The sequence below is a fragment of the Oncorhynchus clarkii genome, chromosome 14 (assembly GCF_045791955.1).
Source record: "Oncorhynchus clarkii lewisi isolate Uvic-CL-2024 chromosome 14, UVic_Ocla_1.0, whole genome shotgun sequence".
In the NCBI taxonomy this organism is placed as follows: Eukaryota; Metazoa; Chordata; class Actinopteri; order Salmoniformes; family Salmonidae; genus Oncorhynchus; species Oncorhynchus clarkii.
This window is the reverse complement of record NC_092160.1, coordinates 2394885-2413762: the sequence shown is the minus strand read 5'-3', so window position 1 is coordinate 2413762 and position 18878 is coordinate 2394885. Positions and strand designations below refer to the sequence as shown.

General features: G+C 41.6%; 1 protein-coding gene across 1 annotated transcript in view; it reads right to left on the bottom strand.

Annotated features, from left to right (window-relative positions):
• The window catches only part of LOC139366122 (X-linked interleukin-1 receptor accessory protein-like 2), a 315764-nt gene that overhangs the window by 275559 nt on the left and 21327 nt on the right, over positions 1–18878 (bottom strand). The window contains exon 2 of the mRNA XM_071103238.1: positions 8013–8115. Coding sequence (XP_070959339.1) covers positions 8013–8094 — 82 coding nt within the window. The 5' untranslated portion in view covers positions 8095–8115. The remainder of the gene's footprint in view (positions 1–8012; positions 8116–18878) is intronic.

Here is an 18878-nt window from a genome sequence, read left to right as displayed (position 1 = left end):
CGAGACTGCTGTCAGTTTCTGCCAGGGCCTGAATCTCCAAATCAAGAGTTGCCATCACTGATCTGTTTCAATAGCTCCCTGTCATATCCAATTCCTTGAGACACAGAGAAGAGAACGGGTATTTGTGAGTTTTTGCTCCTTTGGGAGGCATAACAAAAACAGCTCATGAGGAGAACCACAAGCAAGAAATTGTCATTAATAAATGGCCAAAATGAATCCACAGAAATAAGCAACATAGACTACATTGTTATAACAAATCGACAGTAAACATGTCACATCTCAGCTTTATTTAGAATTTCAGTAATAGTTTTTACTTTTGTATTTTTGAAAATCTTTTTTCTGTGTTCTCACAACAGCAACAATCTTAGGGGACATCTGTAATTCAATTGTCTGGAAATGTTTTCATGAAAGAAAGAAAGTGAGCCTCAGTCACACTTCAATTACTTTTTGAGTAAGGAGATTTACCAAATGTACAATAGAGTAAGTAAAATAATGAGAATCAGCGCGAAACAGTAAAGTATATTCCCTATAGTCTGTATACTATAGGAAAAACAACAAGAGGGAAATTAGTTAAGACTTTTTCATGTTTACGTTTCAGCTCTGAGGTCTTTCTCAAGACCGTTAAACAGTCTTTACTATATCCCCCTTTCTTGTTTTTCCAAATGTAGAGTAAAAACTGTGATATCAAGACCGCAAAATGTCCCAGATCAACTCCAATTTTTCAAGAAAGCCTTACTCTGCAACCACCATTTTTCAGTTTTCAATAACTCTTGTTAATATATAGGACATTATTTCCAGCTACTCTGTATGGCCTTTCTTACTTGATAAAAAAGTGTTTTGTATTTTGCAACATATATTTACAATAAATCAAACGAACTGTTCCATGAAAAAAAGCCATAATCACAGATCAGTAAGTGCAGTAGTAGACCATACTCAATCTACTGCTAGCCTTGCATTTGAGAAACTTCTTAATTAGCCATTCTCTAAAAGGATAAATAGATAATTCCCAATTAATGACATTGCCAATACAATGCTATAGGCTACTGTTTCCCCTTTACACTAAATGCCCTTTACACTAATTGTCCTCGTCAGATGAGTGCTGGCATGAAGAGCCATGCCGCTGACGTGCTTTGTGGCGTTACACCTTTACACTCTTCTCTCAAACTCCCCCTGGAAAGGCCTGCCACAAAGCACTTATCATCCCCCCATCCCGAGGTCAACAGCTCTGTAGCGAGTTCAAGTGTCAACCTTTTTCCAATGTATCCCCGTGGGGATGGAATCAACATACAGTACAAGAGCATTTTCTCTTCTTTCCATTAGCTCTCTCTCTGTCTCAGTAAGACATTCTCAAGCTCTGTTTGCCAGTCTATCCTTTACTCATTTGAAGAGAAAAAAACAACAAACCCAATGTAATTAGTATTGGAATAGAGATAAACAGCTTGACGCACACACACCTCAGATGTAGGCCACCTTTAAAGGCTCACTGACTCCCTCATTATGTCTAGATAGGGAATAATGTGTATGTTTGTTCTAGATGCTGACTATATGGTCTGGTCAACAGGGAAGGCTTTCTGTGACTGCCAAAATTACAATACTGAACAAAAATATAATCGTAATCCCCGAAATGTTCCAAACGCACAAAAAGCTTATTTCTCTTAAATGTTGTGCACAAATTGGTTTACATCCCTTTTAGTGAGCATTTCTCCTCAGCCAAGATAATTCATCCACCTGACAGGTGTGGCATATCAAGAATCTGATTAAACAGCATGATCATTACACAGGTGTACCTTGTGCTGGGGACAATACAAGGCCACGCTAAGATGTGCAGTTTTGTCACACAACAAAATGACAAGTTTTGAGGGAGCGTGAAATTGGCGTTCTGACTGCAGGAAAGTCCACAAGAGCTGTTGCCAGAGAATTGAATGTTCATTGAAATCTATAGATTAGGGCCTAATGAATTTATTTCAATTGACAAATGTTCTTATATGAACTGTAACTAAGTAAAATCATTGAAATTGTTGCATTTATATTTTTGTATCGTTTACATAAATAGGAGGCTAGAAAGTTTGGCAAGAGAGGACTCTGTATGACGATGGCACCGCTGGAATTGTATAATCAATCCAGATGCGCGCTCAGGCATGGCAAAATTACAGGGCTAAGGACAGTGAAAGTGCACAACTTAATTACATGGTGGTTGACAGTGGGGCTGCGCAGCCACACTGCTGCATTCTGTATTGGATTTTTAGATCCTAGGAAATAGAGAGGGTGCAAATTAGGAGAGTTTAACTCTGACATTGTAAAACTGTGTTCTTGTATCATTGTGGAGAATGAAACGTATGCTAATTTTCCTGAGATTTTTGGTAGATCAAATAAACGGGCTAAATTATTTATTTCCTCCTGTTTTGCATAACGCCACTTAGCTGTTTGAAGCATCACAAAATATCACTGTTCAGTGTTATCTGTAGGTCTTGGATACAGGGCACTACTCACTATGATGTTCAAGAGTCTGACTGCATTACAGGAAGATCACAGATTCCTAAGAAGCTGGAAAATGAATCATATGGGCAGCGTTTACTATTGTACGGGGGAGGCATTCAGTGTTAATTTGTTTCTGAGCTTATTTACAAACTGCTGCTGTAATCAGGTTATGTATTAGCCCTGTCTCCACTACAATACATATCACATGCTGAGGCAGACCCACATAGACAGTTGTTTTTATAATGAATTCCAATCTAATATATTGTACTGTCATGTCGGGCCAACGTGGCAGAGTAAATTAACAATTATTAATTTACAGCACGTTGTTCAAGGAAATAATTGACCAAGGAAGTGACAGAGTGGTAGAGGAGGAGGGCAGGGCTTCTTGAGTCAAACTTGTGTTGGCATTTCCCCTTTTGTGGCACGTTGCCATGGGGATAGCAGTGCACTGAAAATATGTTTTCTTAGTAGAGTGACTCATAATCTTAACTGCTTCGCTTTGACGGAGAGAGAAACACTTGGTCCCAGTGGAATATGCAGATTTAAGGTAGCTCTTGATGGGCTGCAGTTGTGACAGGTGGAATGGGACGAGGGAGGGGAAAAGGACCTCATTCACTGAAATAAAAAAAATGCAACCAAATGACAGAGAGAAGAAATGCTGATTCATCAAGATTGCTGGCAAACTGTAAATGTGATAACTGTCTCCGATAAGGGGGGAATAAGTTGGGGCTTCTCCTCTTTATTAATGACATGATTATATGAATGATGTCACACGCAGGGCAGTGAAGCAGAGCCGGCTCTTGAAGAAGAATACTAGGACAGTAATTAATCGACATCCACATATAGCAACATCCCCAGGGCATCCCGTCCCAACACATTACTGTCGGGTTTTATTGCTCTTATGTTCACACACTTGCACACGACCACATTTACATTGTCACTCAATCTACACGTTGGCCATATAGGAATGTCAATAGAGTGAGCGGCCATAATTAGGACGCGTCTATTGGCAAAGCTCATCACACTGTCAAGTACGCAGGTTCGTCTCGAAACGCCAATGCCGAAGGATCCTGGTAGCTAATTGCGATGCCAGGTCTTTGTTTGAACAGTAGGCTAACCACTAACCAGTCAGTGGGGGCTGGAACTCAAATGGTGTTAAAGCTATATCAATAAATCAGTGTAGAAATAAAGAGCGGATACTTTTTCTATGCAATCTTGGACAATATCAAAGTTGAGGATCGTGGAAAGGGTTTTCTGACTATATGCATTGGGGCGTTTTCCTGGGAGAATCCCGTGCGGCAGACAGACAGTGAGTGGTGTTCAGATTCGATGGTGAGTTGAGAGATCTTTGCTCAGCAGTTTGCGCTTTCTTGCTGACTGACTGAATAGCTTGCTGCCTATTAAATATGTCATTCTCTGGGACAACAATAGAGTACAATCACATTCCATCTATAATACAATCAATTAAATCCTTTCTATGTACGACTTGAGTTCCCACAGGTATCTTCCACTGGAAATACATTTCCCTATGTGTCAGAATTCACTTTATGTTAAACACTTAAGTACATTTAAAAGATTGAAATGCAATTAACTATACAGCCATGCCAATTAAATATCATAAAACTGCTTAATATCATCATGATTATGATCTGAATGGGAAGGATTACATACTGGTCTAACTTGTGTATAGTCTGTATTTCACTCACATACTATATGCATGAAATCAGCTGTAACATTACTACTGCAAGAATTTAAATTGACAAGATAATCCCTCTAGATTTAAGAGACCATGCATGTCATATACTCGCGTGTGTGTTATTTCTGTTGGTATAAGTACACTATTCATCTTTGGGTGTCATTAAAAAGGCATGTAATGCCTATACTTTCATACAGCAACCACCGTGGTTTACCTGGTTGTGGGATTGACACAGAGAGTACGCAGATAGTGTTTCTCTTGACTTCAGGGAGAAGTGAAAGTGAAAAGCCTGCAGGAACGAAAGCACAGAGGCACTCTGACAAAGTCAGCACTGAAAAGGGCCTTTGAAGATCTTTTTTATTTAATTTCTGTCTTTTATCTGACTTGCATATTGGCTGGCACAAGCAGCAAGTAGCAGTCTGATGCGGATTACTAAAGACTATTCCCAGCTTTTTAAAAGACAGGGGGAACGGTATTGTTTGGGTTTCATTTCATATCACTTTGACGGGTTTCAGAAGCAGAACCTCCTATTTTGAAGCGGAGAGCTTAGACATAGGCAGAAATGAGTGACACATTGTGGAGCTGAGGCCTTTCATATGCTAAGCTATTGTGTACTGGTTGTGAAATCAGTAACCTTTACTCTCCCATGGTATCTTTTCTTTCTCTGTGTATAGTTTAATGAAAATAATTCAAAGGAGGAGCCTGGCTGCCATCTGACAGAATGGAGGAGAAGTCTCCAGCGGGGCTGCTGAAGGAGACTAGGCTACAGGAGAAGGAGCACTAAGGGGATGTCCTCGGATTCTCAACGTTTCCCTTTGTTGAAAAGGTAAAAGTCCATGTAAGAGCAGCTTCCTGGAGATCTGTCTGTATAGCTCCTCAGACATACAGATAGCAGACACACATACATGGCTGCTGCCTCAAATGCACTCTGAGAGGAAGGGTCTGCAAGACGTTCATTGATGGTACTGCACGTTTATTCTTAAGGCCTAAGAATGAGTTTTCATATGGGTTTTTATGACAATGGGGCATAAATGACTGCACTTCATGTCTGTGTTGAAATGGGAAATGTTCCGTTAGATTAAACGGGACACCATCACAGGGTATTTGGCTGTGTTGGAATTGTTTGACCAAACCTCAACTGTTAGCCTTTCAGACTTTCCCCTTAAGTATTATCACTAGTGGTTTTGCTAAATGTATTTACTTGACTTTGACTAGCCTCTGACGCTTGCACTATTGCCGTGGCACCCTTTGTTTGCCCCCCATTTGCATCAGACATCTAAAACACAGAACAATAGAACAACTATTACCAAGTGACACGAGCTGCATCTTTTAAGTTGGTAATTGAGTTCCTGTTCATTAAATATGAACGGGAGAATTATGATGTGGAAAGTTTATTGCCGGGCTAAGAACCCTTAATAATGGAGATTCGCACTTGTTAAGAAAGATAACAATGACATGGTCGTAGAGCTTTTAAAACCTTGTCATGTCATATGAAAAACAGAAAAATGTATATCCTGAGAATAATTTACATTGTGTGTAACCATGGATATTTTCCCCCAGACAGGTTCAGCATTATAGAGCTGAATGCACAATACAGCACTCAATCAAAAGGAGAGAAGTAAGCAAGAGCAGTATCAAACAAAAGTAGAGGTTCTCACGCAAATATTTCACTCTCAATTATACAGACAATGAATGGTTCAATGGGGGGGATGTTCCTTTAAAAATCCCTGTGGCGTACAATGACTACGTTTTGATGAAACACATGACGGGCCCCAGTGGTATTGTCTTAGAGAATCTAGGAGCAATGACTTAACTCTGTGTCCCAGGTTTCAAGTGCAGCCATGGAGTTTCCTTAAAAATATAAAATAATAATAATAATGATATATATTTATATATTTCCTCAGAAATTCACTCAGGATGCTTCAGGCACAGAGCGTTCTATTACACTTTAAAGCATTAACCAAGGGACTCAAGTGTCCTGTCGTTTCAAGATCAGAAAGATACTGCGCCGTTTGTTGCCTGCTTACCACTAACCTTCCCGCAATGGAAATGCAGAGCCTAAAGGTGAATGAACAAGATATATCAGGAGCACACATTCTCCCCGGACACAGCTGCCTGGGGTGACAGGGGGAGGTGAGATCTTAACAGGAATGACCAGACAAAACAATTAGGTTATTCTTGCACAACATGTTATAAGGCTGGCTTTATCTGGATTGCAGTTGATCAGATAATATTTGATAAGCCACGACTTACTTTTTTTTCTCCAGAGTGGAAAATTGTATTGCCTGTGGGGTTCCTTAATTTTTTTTTATTTAACTAGGTCAGTTAAGAACAAATTCTTATTTACAATGACGGCCTAGGAACAGTGGGTTAACTGCCTTGTTCAGGGGTAGAATGACTGATTTTTACCTTGTCAGCTCGGGGATTCGATCTAGCAACCTTTCAGTTACTGGCCCAACACTCTAACCACTAGGCTACCTGTCGCCCCTATTCAAAGTATTCCGGGGTCCTGTTTTCATTGCTATTTTATGACATGGATAATGACATGAAGGCACAAAGGCAGAATAACTTTATAAGCAAACAAAGTTTGCCCGTGTGTAGTAACAGTTTGTGTTTTTGTTTTTGTTGTTGATCATGTAGCAAGTCTAGCTATATTTACGCTTGTCAACGTTTTTTAAGGCCTTCGCCTAAATTTGCTGCAGGCCTACATCTGAAGTAAGTTAAGCTTCACTGTAGCTGCATCATTTAGTTTTCAACCCCCATAACATCATGCTTATATCGGTCCTAAAACGATCTAAAAATAAAGCCAAGCTGTCCTATATTATTCATAGTCTGCTTCTCATTGGATGTACTGTATTTTTCTGCCATGGAAAGGGACAATATTACGGTGTTCAACAGTAGCCTATGGCAACACTAAACAACTTGACTTGGATCATATCACAAAACGATTAATTATACAAACACCGTTTAAATTGCTTGACTGATTTGTACAAAAAGCAATTTCAGCTTCATTGTTTCTGTGGACCAAATGTCCACAAAAGTTCAAGCATCTTCAAGATAAAATAAACCATTGATTGAATCAAAGCTGTCTCTGTCTGCAGACAATTATCACTATGTTTGTGCAATTCCTCTCACACAGGGAGGTGTTACATCAAATATTAGCAGGGAAACAAAATAACATGCAGTGTCCGTCTCTGATCATCTGGTACTGCAAGGAGAGAAAATGCCAAACAATTACATCTCGCACTGGGTGAGAAACTGACAGACAAGATTGCCTCGATGTTTTTGCCGCCCACATAAAAGCCCGTTTGGCACTGGTAACATAATTGCTCACCACACAACATCACCCACACGCAAACAGACATTCAATGATGAGTCTCCAAAGCAGGAACTAAATTAGTTGGGCCTGTGGAAAGCCTGAAATGACTGAGTTTTTACATTAACTCTACTCCCTCTGTGGAGAAATGAGTGAAGGACCAAACAAGACATCACTATGGCACAAAGATATCATCAAAAGCACTCAATCACTAGAAGAAGGAAATAAAATATACCGCTCAAACTGGATATCTGGTGGCCCCAAACATTCAACACATGTACCACAGAGGTGGAGCAGACATCTAACAAAATACCACCGCACAGAATATTAAACTGATTCACTCACACTCGCAAATCAAGCCCTGGACATTTATTGTGAAAACACAATAGTGCGTCGGTGAATAGATATGAGGAAATTAATTTCCTTTCAATGAGAGGAATGTGATGAAAGAAAAGTCAAATGAATCAAACTTTTGGTTGCTTATAGATTGGGCATGATTAAAATAGAGACTTGTGGACTTACCCGAGTTCCTCTTGGAGATGTATTTGAGATTGATGCAGGCGGCTGAGCTGATAAGGAGGAACATGAAGGCTGAGGGCTTCATCTTTCACACTTTTGGTGGCAGCTGGAACACAAAGAAGAATGGAGTTTGGATATCTAGTCTTATGACTGGGCCGACATCTCTGCTCACTCCCTCCATGAAAACATATGGGGTGATATCAAGCAAGGGGATTTGCCATTTCCTTCCATTTCCAAGACAGAGCGATCTGTTCATTAATTTATCCTTCAGACAGAACACTACCAAGTAAATATAGCAAAAGTAAGAAACTATCGACCCATGCCATACACCCCATTTTCAATGTTCACAGACTGAAAACACACAGCTGTAATACTTGTGTATAAAGGAAGCACAGCTTAGGTGGCAAAGGGGTACGTCTGAAGCTGGTTTAAGAGTCGCTGTATTACCAACATCAGTATTTCAAAAACAAACAAACAAATAAAGCAAAATAAACACCCGTTTTCAAACTAGCTACACTTCTATCCTTTCCAGCCCTCCTTCTCTGAGACTCAAGTAAGACTGGTGTTGGGTCGTGCACATTGCACATTGATCTGTTTAGAGTGATGGCTAGAGAAATGATGGAATAGATAGAGGAGTAGAAGACAGAGATTACCACCACCTGATGTGTTGCTACATAATCCAAATGAATAGAAAGCTAGGGTTTATGGCCCCTATATATTTCCACATCGTTCCTCACTGGCTGTCCATTGACTGGGGTTAGGAGCTCTCAGTACATCATCCCACAGAGTGCTCTCATCCACACTCCCTTAAAAGGGCCAGCTGAGCTGCCAATAGTGATACTGAATTACATCTGTTCCCAAGCTCTCGTCTAGACAACACACACACCAACAGTGCACAGTCACATTGTTGTTCAGGGTATCAAAGCCAAGGGAAGTAATACCCTACTGTTTTGATGACAAGGAATGACAAACATGTTATTGGTCTTGAAATATATAGTGAATTCATTGTTCATTGTGTTATCAGTAACCATCAGGGCACATAAATATGGTGTATGCCATGCATGGTGTTAGTCTATGTAAAATATTCTTTCTATTCCGCCAAATTAATTAAGGATCTCTGACAAGAAATGTAATTCAACAGTTTTCTCCCACTACACTATATGACAGCATTGCCCACAGCTGGACAGGGAGGAGGAAGAAACACATTTAAATCGTTTTCAGAAATAATAGGGGAATCGGAAAAAAATCTGTATTTGTGGGCTGTCACAAATAGGAACAAATATCTCTCCAAAAACATTCTCTATCTGCAGAAATGTCTTTCTTTATGCTTATTTATTTTTTGCTACCGAAGGCAATTCTTTGTTAAAAGATTACTACTGACTGCACTTTTCTTCAAACATACTGCATTTTTCTCTCTCCAAATAATCCATACCATCTCAGACATTGAGTGGTGGTGAAAAACAAACCTTTACTGTTGCACGGAAAAGTTAGCAAGAACTAAAATAAACTTCTGAATGTGAGTGAAAAAATCCAGATCACACACATGCTCTCTCTGACAGAGGCACAAATGAACACATTCACACACACCGCACACACCAGTGGAGGCTGCTGAGGGGAGGACGGCTCATAATAATGGCTGGAACGGAGTTGATGGAATGGCATCAAATGTATTTGATAACATTCCACTAATTCCATTCCAGCCATAACCACGAGCCAGTCCTCCCTAATGAATGTGCCACCAACCTCCTGTGGCACACACATGCATGGTGCAAGCACACGCATGCAGGCACCCGCACGTTCACACAATTGTGACAACATTTTCCACACTCAAGTGCCTGCATCCAAACAACTAAATCCATATCCTCATCAAATCTACATAAAATATCTAATACACAGATGGTTAATGATTACTACTGCACCTACGGTTCTTACTAGTGTATAGAGGCCAACTCATTTCCCCTCTCTGTTCCATAGTCCTATTGTTTTCAGTTAGTCCTGTGAGTCCCTTCCCCCTCCCATCAGTACAGCATGCATCTGGAATAAGAAACGTTATTTCCTTGTCTTGCTCTGGGAGGAGGAAGAGGCCTGTAGCAGTTACATTAAACCAGAGAGAGTGAGGAACAACAAGCGTTAGCCTACATATAGCTTTTTCTCTTTGAGCCTTTTAAAGAGAGGGGAGAGAGATGGGCAGGGGCATCATTTGAAGGATGTGCTTGCCTCACTCCGACTTTAAATGCATACCTAAAGATTTTAGGAGGGAAAGTTGCTCTCTCATGCAGAGGAGCTTATGATCTCAACATGCATAATTTCACAGCCCAGTGGACTATTCCTGCTGCAGGACATGTGCCTTTTGTCTCGCTCACTGTCTCTTCTTTTCTACTATTTTCTGTCTCCCAAGACTCCTACGTTTATCCACGATGAAATAGGTTAGATCCTGCCTGGCTGGATATAATGTGTGTAAAGCCTTACATTACCATCACTGTTTCGATGTGTAGAATGATTCACAACAAAAAGGATGCTAGCAGTATGAACATATAAAATTATGACATGACAATTTGAAAAGTCAAATGTTAGCAAAACCAGTCATTCTTTCCTCTAAAAAGAGCTGAATCAGTCATTGGAAAGTTCCACTGTAGTTTCACAGTCACCTCTGGGCCAGAGTTTGTTTTCAATTTATTTCACCTGCTGTGAGGGACAAAAACGTAGTTCCATTGTAATTATAAAGTTGAACCCCTGCCACGGCAGATTTGGTGCCTCGCTTTTACTGTGCAGTATATGAGTTTACATCAAAGCAAATAGGAGCAGCGCATCCAGTGACTATAACAAGTGTCAGGGATCGCCTCCCTGAATGCAAACAGCATCTCTAGAGATAAAGGGACTGTTCAGGTGCCAGGACAAGGCCTGACCTATGATACTACATGCCCCCTACCCTCAGCTCTAAAATGTAAATGGAGCCCTTTAAACACCACACACATATCATCTACTCACAGAACCATGAGAGCAAATACAACAACAAGATACTATTTCTATCCCAAACAGTATACATGGTGTATAGACTGGGGGCCATTAGGTCCTCTTTCCAGGTATCTGGCTATCAAATATTTAAGCATTCCCACTTTTTAAAACAGTCCCATGAAGACACATGCTGTAGTATCCCACTGACCCCTGGTATTAAAGTCTTATGTGATCTCTAATTGTACTGATCTCAGTGTCTTATCTCTCGGAATGGAGAGGATTGTGGTCTGCAGTCTGCTCACAGAAACATCAAGTTTTTCCGTAGACCTTTCTCTCATAAACTAAATTGAAGAACCTCTAAAACTTCAAACATGGCCAAATCCCCAGGTAAACCTAAGCTTGAGTGCCTCCTGTAGTCCAAAATACAGTCATCCTTTCACTACAGTAAGAGGAATACTCACTAGTGCAAGAGAGACGGTTTTCTCTTCAGATCATTGAAATGTGAAGCCGTCGCTCCTATCCCAAAGCATTTCTATGACTATACGGCTTCTTAAGGTTCTCAAAGTGAATCATCTTTTGGAGTCCTCCATAAGATAGGTAACAATTCCCAAAGAGGCATTTACCACAAAAGAGATCCCCATGAATCCAGGAATTTGTGAAGTCTAAATTGGGGTGTAATATGCAGATTAACCCCATGCTAAAGCTCAGTGAGTCCACACCACTGCCGTGACTTGGGAGATTAGCTGGCAGCTAATGGTGATGGTGGTGCCACTGGCCCAAGCAGCCAGGCATTAGACCGGCCTAGCTGCCAACCCATTTTCTGTGGACAACAAGTTCTTCAACCAGCACACTCCGAAAAGCCAATGGCGTAGCCCACCGTCTCCCATGACTAGCAGCCTGGCATAGGAGAAATGTACCAGCGGTCAGACTGTACAACCATCTGGCTCCTCCACGCTCCACTCAGACCAAGAGGAGCTGCTGTGTGCTTCAGACAGCCCTAGCCCTGGAGACGGAAAAGCCAGCCATGTTCCTCAAGAATACATTCACAGTACAGCCGGCAGGCCATCAGCGGAGCAGCCTACTCCATCTGACAGGACTCAACCAAACCAAAGTCCAGCTACTGACTGGGCCTGTTAAGGGAAAATAAATCACTTACTAATTGTTAAGTTGAGTAACACATCCCTCCATATACAGTACCAGTTAAAAGTTTGGACACACCTACTCAGTCAAGAGTTTTGATTTATTTTGTATTATTTTCTACGTAGAATAATAGTGAAGACATCAAAATATGAAATAACTCATATGGAATCATGTAGTAACCAAAAAAGTGTTAATCAAAATATATGGCTGCTTTTCCTTCACTCTGCGGTCCAACTCATCCCAGACCATCTCAATTGGGTTGAGGACAGGTAATTGTGGAGACCAGGTCATCTGATGCAGCACCATCACTCTCCTTCTTGGTCAAATAGCCCTTACACAGCCTGGAGGTGTGTTGGGTCATTGTCCTGTTGGGTCACCTCTGTTACTATCCAGAAGATTATTGATATATGTTCTTCCTCACTTCATCTAACCTGACCTCTGCCTCAAAGTGCTCAATCCTCCCCAAGTCATGGCTGTCATATTGACTCGTACCACACTATGTCTCTTCTCCTCCCATAGGATCCCTGTTGGCTAAAAATAACATATCTGGACAGAATGTAAATGTTAGACATTCCCCTCTCTCCCTCAGTGACATGAATAAGTATATTTCATATTTTCAAAACCAAACAATATATATTCAGTGCATTCAGAAAGTATTCAGACCCTCTGACTTTTTCCACATTTTGATATGTTACATCCTTGTTCTTACAACAACAAAATACATTCTCGTCAATCTACACACAACACCCCATAATGGCAAAGCAAAAAATGGTTTTAAATTTTTTTAGCAAAGAGTTACCTCATTTCTATAAGAATTCAGACCATTTGTTTTACAGCTCTAAATTGAGCTCTGGTGAATCTTGTTTCCATTGATCATCCTTGAGATGTTTCTTCAACTTGAATGGAGTTCACCTGTCGTAAATTCAATTGATTGGACATGATTTGGAAAGGCACACCCCTGTCTATATAAGGTCACACAGTTGACAGTGCATGTCAGAGCAAAAACCAAGCCATTGGGTCGAAGGCATTGTCCATAGAGCTCCGAGGTACAGATTTTGTTGAGGCACAGATCTAGCGAATTGTACCAAAACAATTCTGCAACATTGTAGGTCCCCAAGAACACACTGGCTTCCCTAATTCTTAAATGGAAGAAGTTTGGAAGCACCAAGACTCTTCCTAGAGCTGGCCACCTGGCCCAACTGAGCAATCGGGGGAGAAGGGCCTTGGTCCTGAAGGTGACCAAGAACCCGATGGTCACTCCGACAGTGCTCCAGAGTTCCTCTGAGGAGATGGGAGAACCTTCCAGAAGAGCAACCATCTCTGCAGCACTCAGTAAAAGGCACAAGGCGGCCCACTTGGAGTTTGCCAAAAGGCACTTAACCATCCCTACGGTGAAGCATGGTGGTGGAGCATCATGCTGTGAGGATGTTTTTCTGGGAGACTAGACAAGATTGAGGGAAAGATGAACAGAGCAAAGCACAGAGAGATCCTTGATGAAAACCTGCTCCAGAGCGCTCAGGACCTCAGACTGGGGCGACCCTTAGCACACAGCCAAGACAATGCAGGAGTGGCTTCGGGACTGGCTCAGCCAGAGCCCGGACTTGATCTGCAGAGAAGAATGGGAGAAACTCCCCAAATACAGGTGTGCCAGGCTTGTAGCGTCATACCCAAGAAGATTTGAGGCTGTAATTGCTGCTAAAGGTGCTTCTATAAAGTACTGGATAAAGGGCCTGAATACTTATTTTTAATACATTTGCAAGAATGTAAAAAAAACTTTTCGCTTTGTCATTATGGGATATTTTGTGTAGATTGATGAGGGAAAAAAACTACTTAATCCATTTTAGAATAAGGCTGAAAAGTGATAAATGTGGAAAAAGTCAAGGGGTCTGAATACATTCCTAATGCATTGTATAAGTGTATATATATACTGTATATATACAGTGGGGAGAACAAGTATTTGATACACTGCCGATTTTGCAGGTTTCCCTACGTACAAAGCATGTAGAGGTCTGTAATTTTTATCATAGGTACACTTCAACTGTGAGAGACGGAATCTAAAACAAAAATCCAGAAAATCACATTGTATGATTTTTAAGTAATTCATTTGTCACAAATGAGTCTTCCAAATGGACAATGACCCCAAGCATACTTCCAAAGTTGTGGCAAAATGGCTTAAGGACAACAAAGTCAAGGTATTGGAGTGGCCATCACATAGCCCTGACCTCAAACCTATAGAAAATTTGTGGGCAGAACTGAAAAAGTGTCTGCGAGCAAGGAGGCCTACAAACCTGACTCAGTTACACCAGCTCTGTCAGGAGGAATGGGCCAAAATTCACCCAACTTATTGTGGGAAGCTTGTGGAAGGCTACCTGAAACGTTTAACCCATGTTAAACAATTTAAAGGCAATGCTACCAAATACTAATTGAGTGTATGTAAACTTCTGACCCACTGGGAATATGATTAAAGATATAAAAGCTGAAATAAATCATTCTCTCTAAAACAGGGAATTTTTACTAGAATTAAATGCCAGGAATTGTGAAAAACTGAGCTTAAATGTAGTTGGATAAGGTGTATGTAAACTTCCGACTGCAACTGTATATATGTTTTAGGAACTCAGTATTGAGAGTAAGAATAGTAGAATACACCAGGTGCAATTTTGAAGTTCGGTTGTGCAGTTCTCTTGTTATGTCATTCACTCAATTAGCTGAAAATCAGCCATGTCAATTTTTGATTGGTAGTTAGTCTAGACAGCTATCTAAACTTGACGTAATCATGGCCGAATACCGATTTAACCCTAACCAAATCACATCCCTGAACTAACATTCCACAATGAAATACTATTTAGTTCAATTGCATTCGGGAAACCCTAAACAATTTTTTTTATGTTCTCAACTCAATTTAATGTTATTAGACATTCAAATCAAGCACATTATCCAAAATCAAGTGCAGTCAGAGTACATTTGACTTATCAAACAGAATACTGTCTGAAGACATTCACAGAATTTACTAGCACCAGTTATACACCGAGTGAACAAAACATTAAGAACAACTTCCTTATTCTGAGTTTTGCCCTCAGAACAGCCTCAATTTGTTGGGGCACGGACTCTACAATGTGTCGAAAGTATTCCACAGGGATGCTGGCCCATATTGACTCCAATGCTTCCCACAGTTGTGTAAAGTTGGCTGGATGTCCTTTGAGTGGTGGACCATTCTTGATTCACACAGGAAACTGTTGAGCGTGAAAAACCCAGCAGCATTGCAGTTCTTGACACAAACCAGTGCGCCTGGCACCTACTATCATACCCCGTTCAAAGGCGCTGAAATCTTTTGTCTTGCCCATTCACCCTCTGAATGACACACTTACACAATCAATGTCTCAATTGTCTCAAGGCTTAAAATCCTTCTTTTGCCTATCTCCTCCCCTTCATCTATACTGATTGAAGTGGATTTAACAAGTGACATCAAAAAGGAATCATAGTTTGTACCTGGATTCACCTGGTCAGTCTATGTCATGGAAAGAGCAGGTGTTCTTAATGTTTTGTACACTCAGTAGAGCATGCCTGGAAATAACAAAAGTGTAGCAAAATAATAGTATGCTGAAAATAAACATGTGCACAACTGCCTAATAATAAAAACAATCCAAAACACAGAACAAAGAATACAGACAATAAACAAATCTATAAGGGTGTCATCAGATCCAGAGGACATGAGAACAGAATTCCTCGAAGGTCCAGAGGTCCTCGAAAGCTTTTCTGAACAGCACGGTCTTGAGCTGTACGTTAAACGAGGACAGAGACTCTGCAGCCCTAATAGTGTCTAGAAGTGCGTTCCACAACTGGAAGCCCTGCTGAAGGGAGACAGACCTGGGGGAGCTAAGGGTGTGTGTGGGGCAGGAGGATAGAATGACGTCAGACAGGTAGTCGGGTACAGAGTTGTGGATAGCTTGGTAGGTGTGAACCAGGATTTTGTCGTTGAATTGTGAGCATTAGGGAGCCAGTGGAGAGCATTGGAGTGATGTGCTCATGGGGGGAGGTGTGAGTGTGTAGACGTGCAGCACAGTTCTGGCCTGTTTAGGCGATTGGCAGATACGCCAACAAACAGGGCATTCCAATACTCCAGTCGGGATGAAATAAAGGCATGGATGAGTCGCTCAACTGCAGGTTTTGATAGAATAGGTCATAACATGGCAATGTTTCGTAGATGGAAAAATGAGAATATCGTCACACTCTTGATGTGGGCCTCAAACTGATTGGTCAAATATCACACCCAGGTTGCTAACCTCATTGGATGGGAGGACCTTGACACCATCAATATTGAGGCTGTAGCTGCTGATGTTGTTTATGATGGTGGGACTGCCAATCAGGTTGACCTCTGTCTTTTTGCAGTTTAACTTCAACTGCATCCACCACTTGATGTCCTGCAGGCTGCTGACCAGGAGCGCAGTGGCATTGGCAGTGTTTGTGGAGACATACAGCTGAGTGTCATCTGCATAAAAGTGAAAGCTCCGTCTGTGTTTCCTCAAGATGTTTCCCAGTGGCAGTATGTACAATACAAACAAAACAGTAGTGGCCAGAGAACCAAGCCTTGAGGAACCACCTGTCGGACCACAACTGTGTCTGACCTACTAAGACCGATGGCTACAAACTGGTAGCGATCAGTAAGAGTGGACTTAAAACAGTCAAGGGCAGTGTCTGACAAGCCCAGGAGCTTCTTCAGGAGCAGTCCAGCAGGATGGCGTGGCTGACCATGTCGGATGCTGCACTGAGGTCCAGCAGTATGAGGATGCTGGCAGCCGAGAGTCAGCATTCATGTGTCTAACTTTGAAACCAGAGTGTAAGGGCTCGACTATGTTGTGAGTGGCCAGACGGTTTTGGAGTTGGCTAGAAACAGAACATTGGAGGAGATTGCTCAGAAAGGGCAGGTAGGGCTGCCGTCTTATTGGCTCTTAACCAACCATGCTATTTTATTTTAACATTGTTCGTAACATGTTTTGTACATAATGTTGCTGCAACCGTCTCTTATGACCGAAAAGAGCTTCTGGACATCAGAACTGGGATTACTCAACTCAAGTTGGACGAGGATTTCTTCTTCAATGAGTCGGTTGTGAGGGATATACTACGGACGCCCAACCAGGCCCAGGCCCGTGATTCGCTGGAAAAGGAAACGTAGGTTTTGCAGATAGAGATCGGGATGCCTTGTGAAGATCAGGCGACGAGTGTCTAATCTGCCCTTGCATTCCGTTCTGCTAGCTAACGTTCAATAGCTGGAAAATAAATGGAACGAACTGAAAGCACGTATATCCTACCAACAGGACATTAAAAACTCTAATATCTTATGTTTCACCGAGTCATGGCTGAACGACGACATTAAGAACATACAAGGCGGGTTATACACTCTATCGGCAGGACAGAACAGCAGCCTCTGGTAAGACACAGGGCGGGGGCCTATGCATTTATGTAAACAACAGCTGGTGCACGATATCTAAGGAAGTCTCAAGGTTTTGCTCGTCTGAGGTAGAGTATCTCATGATAAGCCGTAGACCACACTATCTACCTAGAGAGTTTTCATCTGTATTTCTCGTAGCTGTCTATATACCACCACAGACAGAGGCTGGCACTAAAACCGTACTCAACGAGCTGTATTCTGGCATAAGCAAACAGGAAAATGCTCATCCAGAGGCGGCGCTCTGAGTGGCTGGGGACTTCAATGCAGGGAAACTTAAATGCGTTTTACCAAATTTCTATCAGCATGTTAAATGTGCAACCAGAGGGAAAACAATTCTAGACCACCTTTACTCCACACACATAGACGTGTACAACGCTCTCCATTACCTTCCATATCCGAGCTGCATTTATGGCCTGTATATATTCTTTCTGATGTTGCTGATCCATCTACACATGTACTGTACAGTTAGCCCAGTTTTCTTATACTGTCATTGTCGATGACAGCCAGTTGCTTTGAGAGAGCGTAGCTCCTCAGTGTACCAGGGAGGAGATTTGGAGAAAGACACCAGTCGGGTTTTCAAAGGAGCAACTTGATCCAGTATGGAGGCCAAGGCAGTGTTGTTTTGAGCCACAGAGTCAGGAACTGGCAGGTAGGTGATGAATTTAGTAAGATGGGCAGTGTTTCTTATTATTTGTCTCTTGGGCCGAGTGGGAAGAGGAATAGCTATGTTGAAGTGATGACTTATTGGTCGGACAGCCGTGACACATTTCCTTCCACACCTTTGTTGTGGGGGGCAAAGTCCATGTGCTGTTGGAGTCCAAAGTTGTCAAGGACATCAGCCAGGCCAGTAGAGAGAATGCAGTCAGGGGAGTCGACGTATATATTGAAATCACCAAGCACTAGTATAGCAGGGGAAAAAGGGGCTCAGTGGTGTTAGTAGCTCAGATAGTTCAGCACGAACGTCAGAGTTGAGGTTAGGAGGTCTATAAATCAGCACAGCCAGTACTGATACAAAGCCAGTGATCTTGAAAGCCATGAATTCAAAAGATAAGACAACTGGTACTGGAATAGACTTCACAGTGCAGTCAGTCCTGTAAATCAGAGCCAATCCGCCAGTAGGCTTGGGTGGCACACCGTATACCGGGGTATTTGGAAATGATCACGGGATGGTTTTTCAATACCGTCAATACCATAGTAGATACTTTTTAAGTAAATATCTGCAGTGAATTTGCGCAATACGTTAGGAGATAAAGATGATTGTGTTCTTAATTTCACCTGTAACATAATGTTTCATTATGAAGCTTACCGGTAGTCCCCAGTCACGTGGT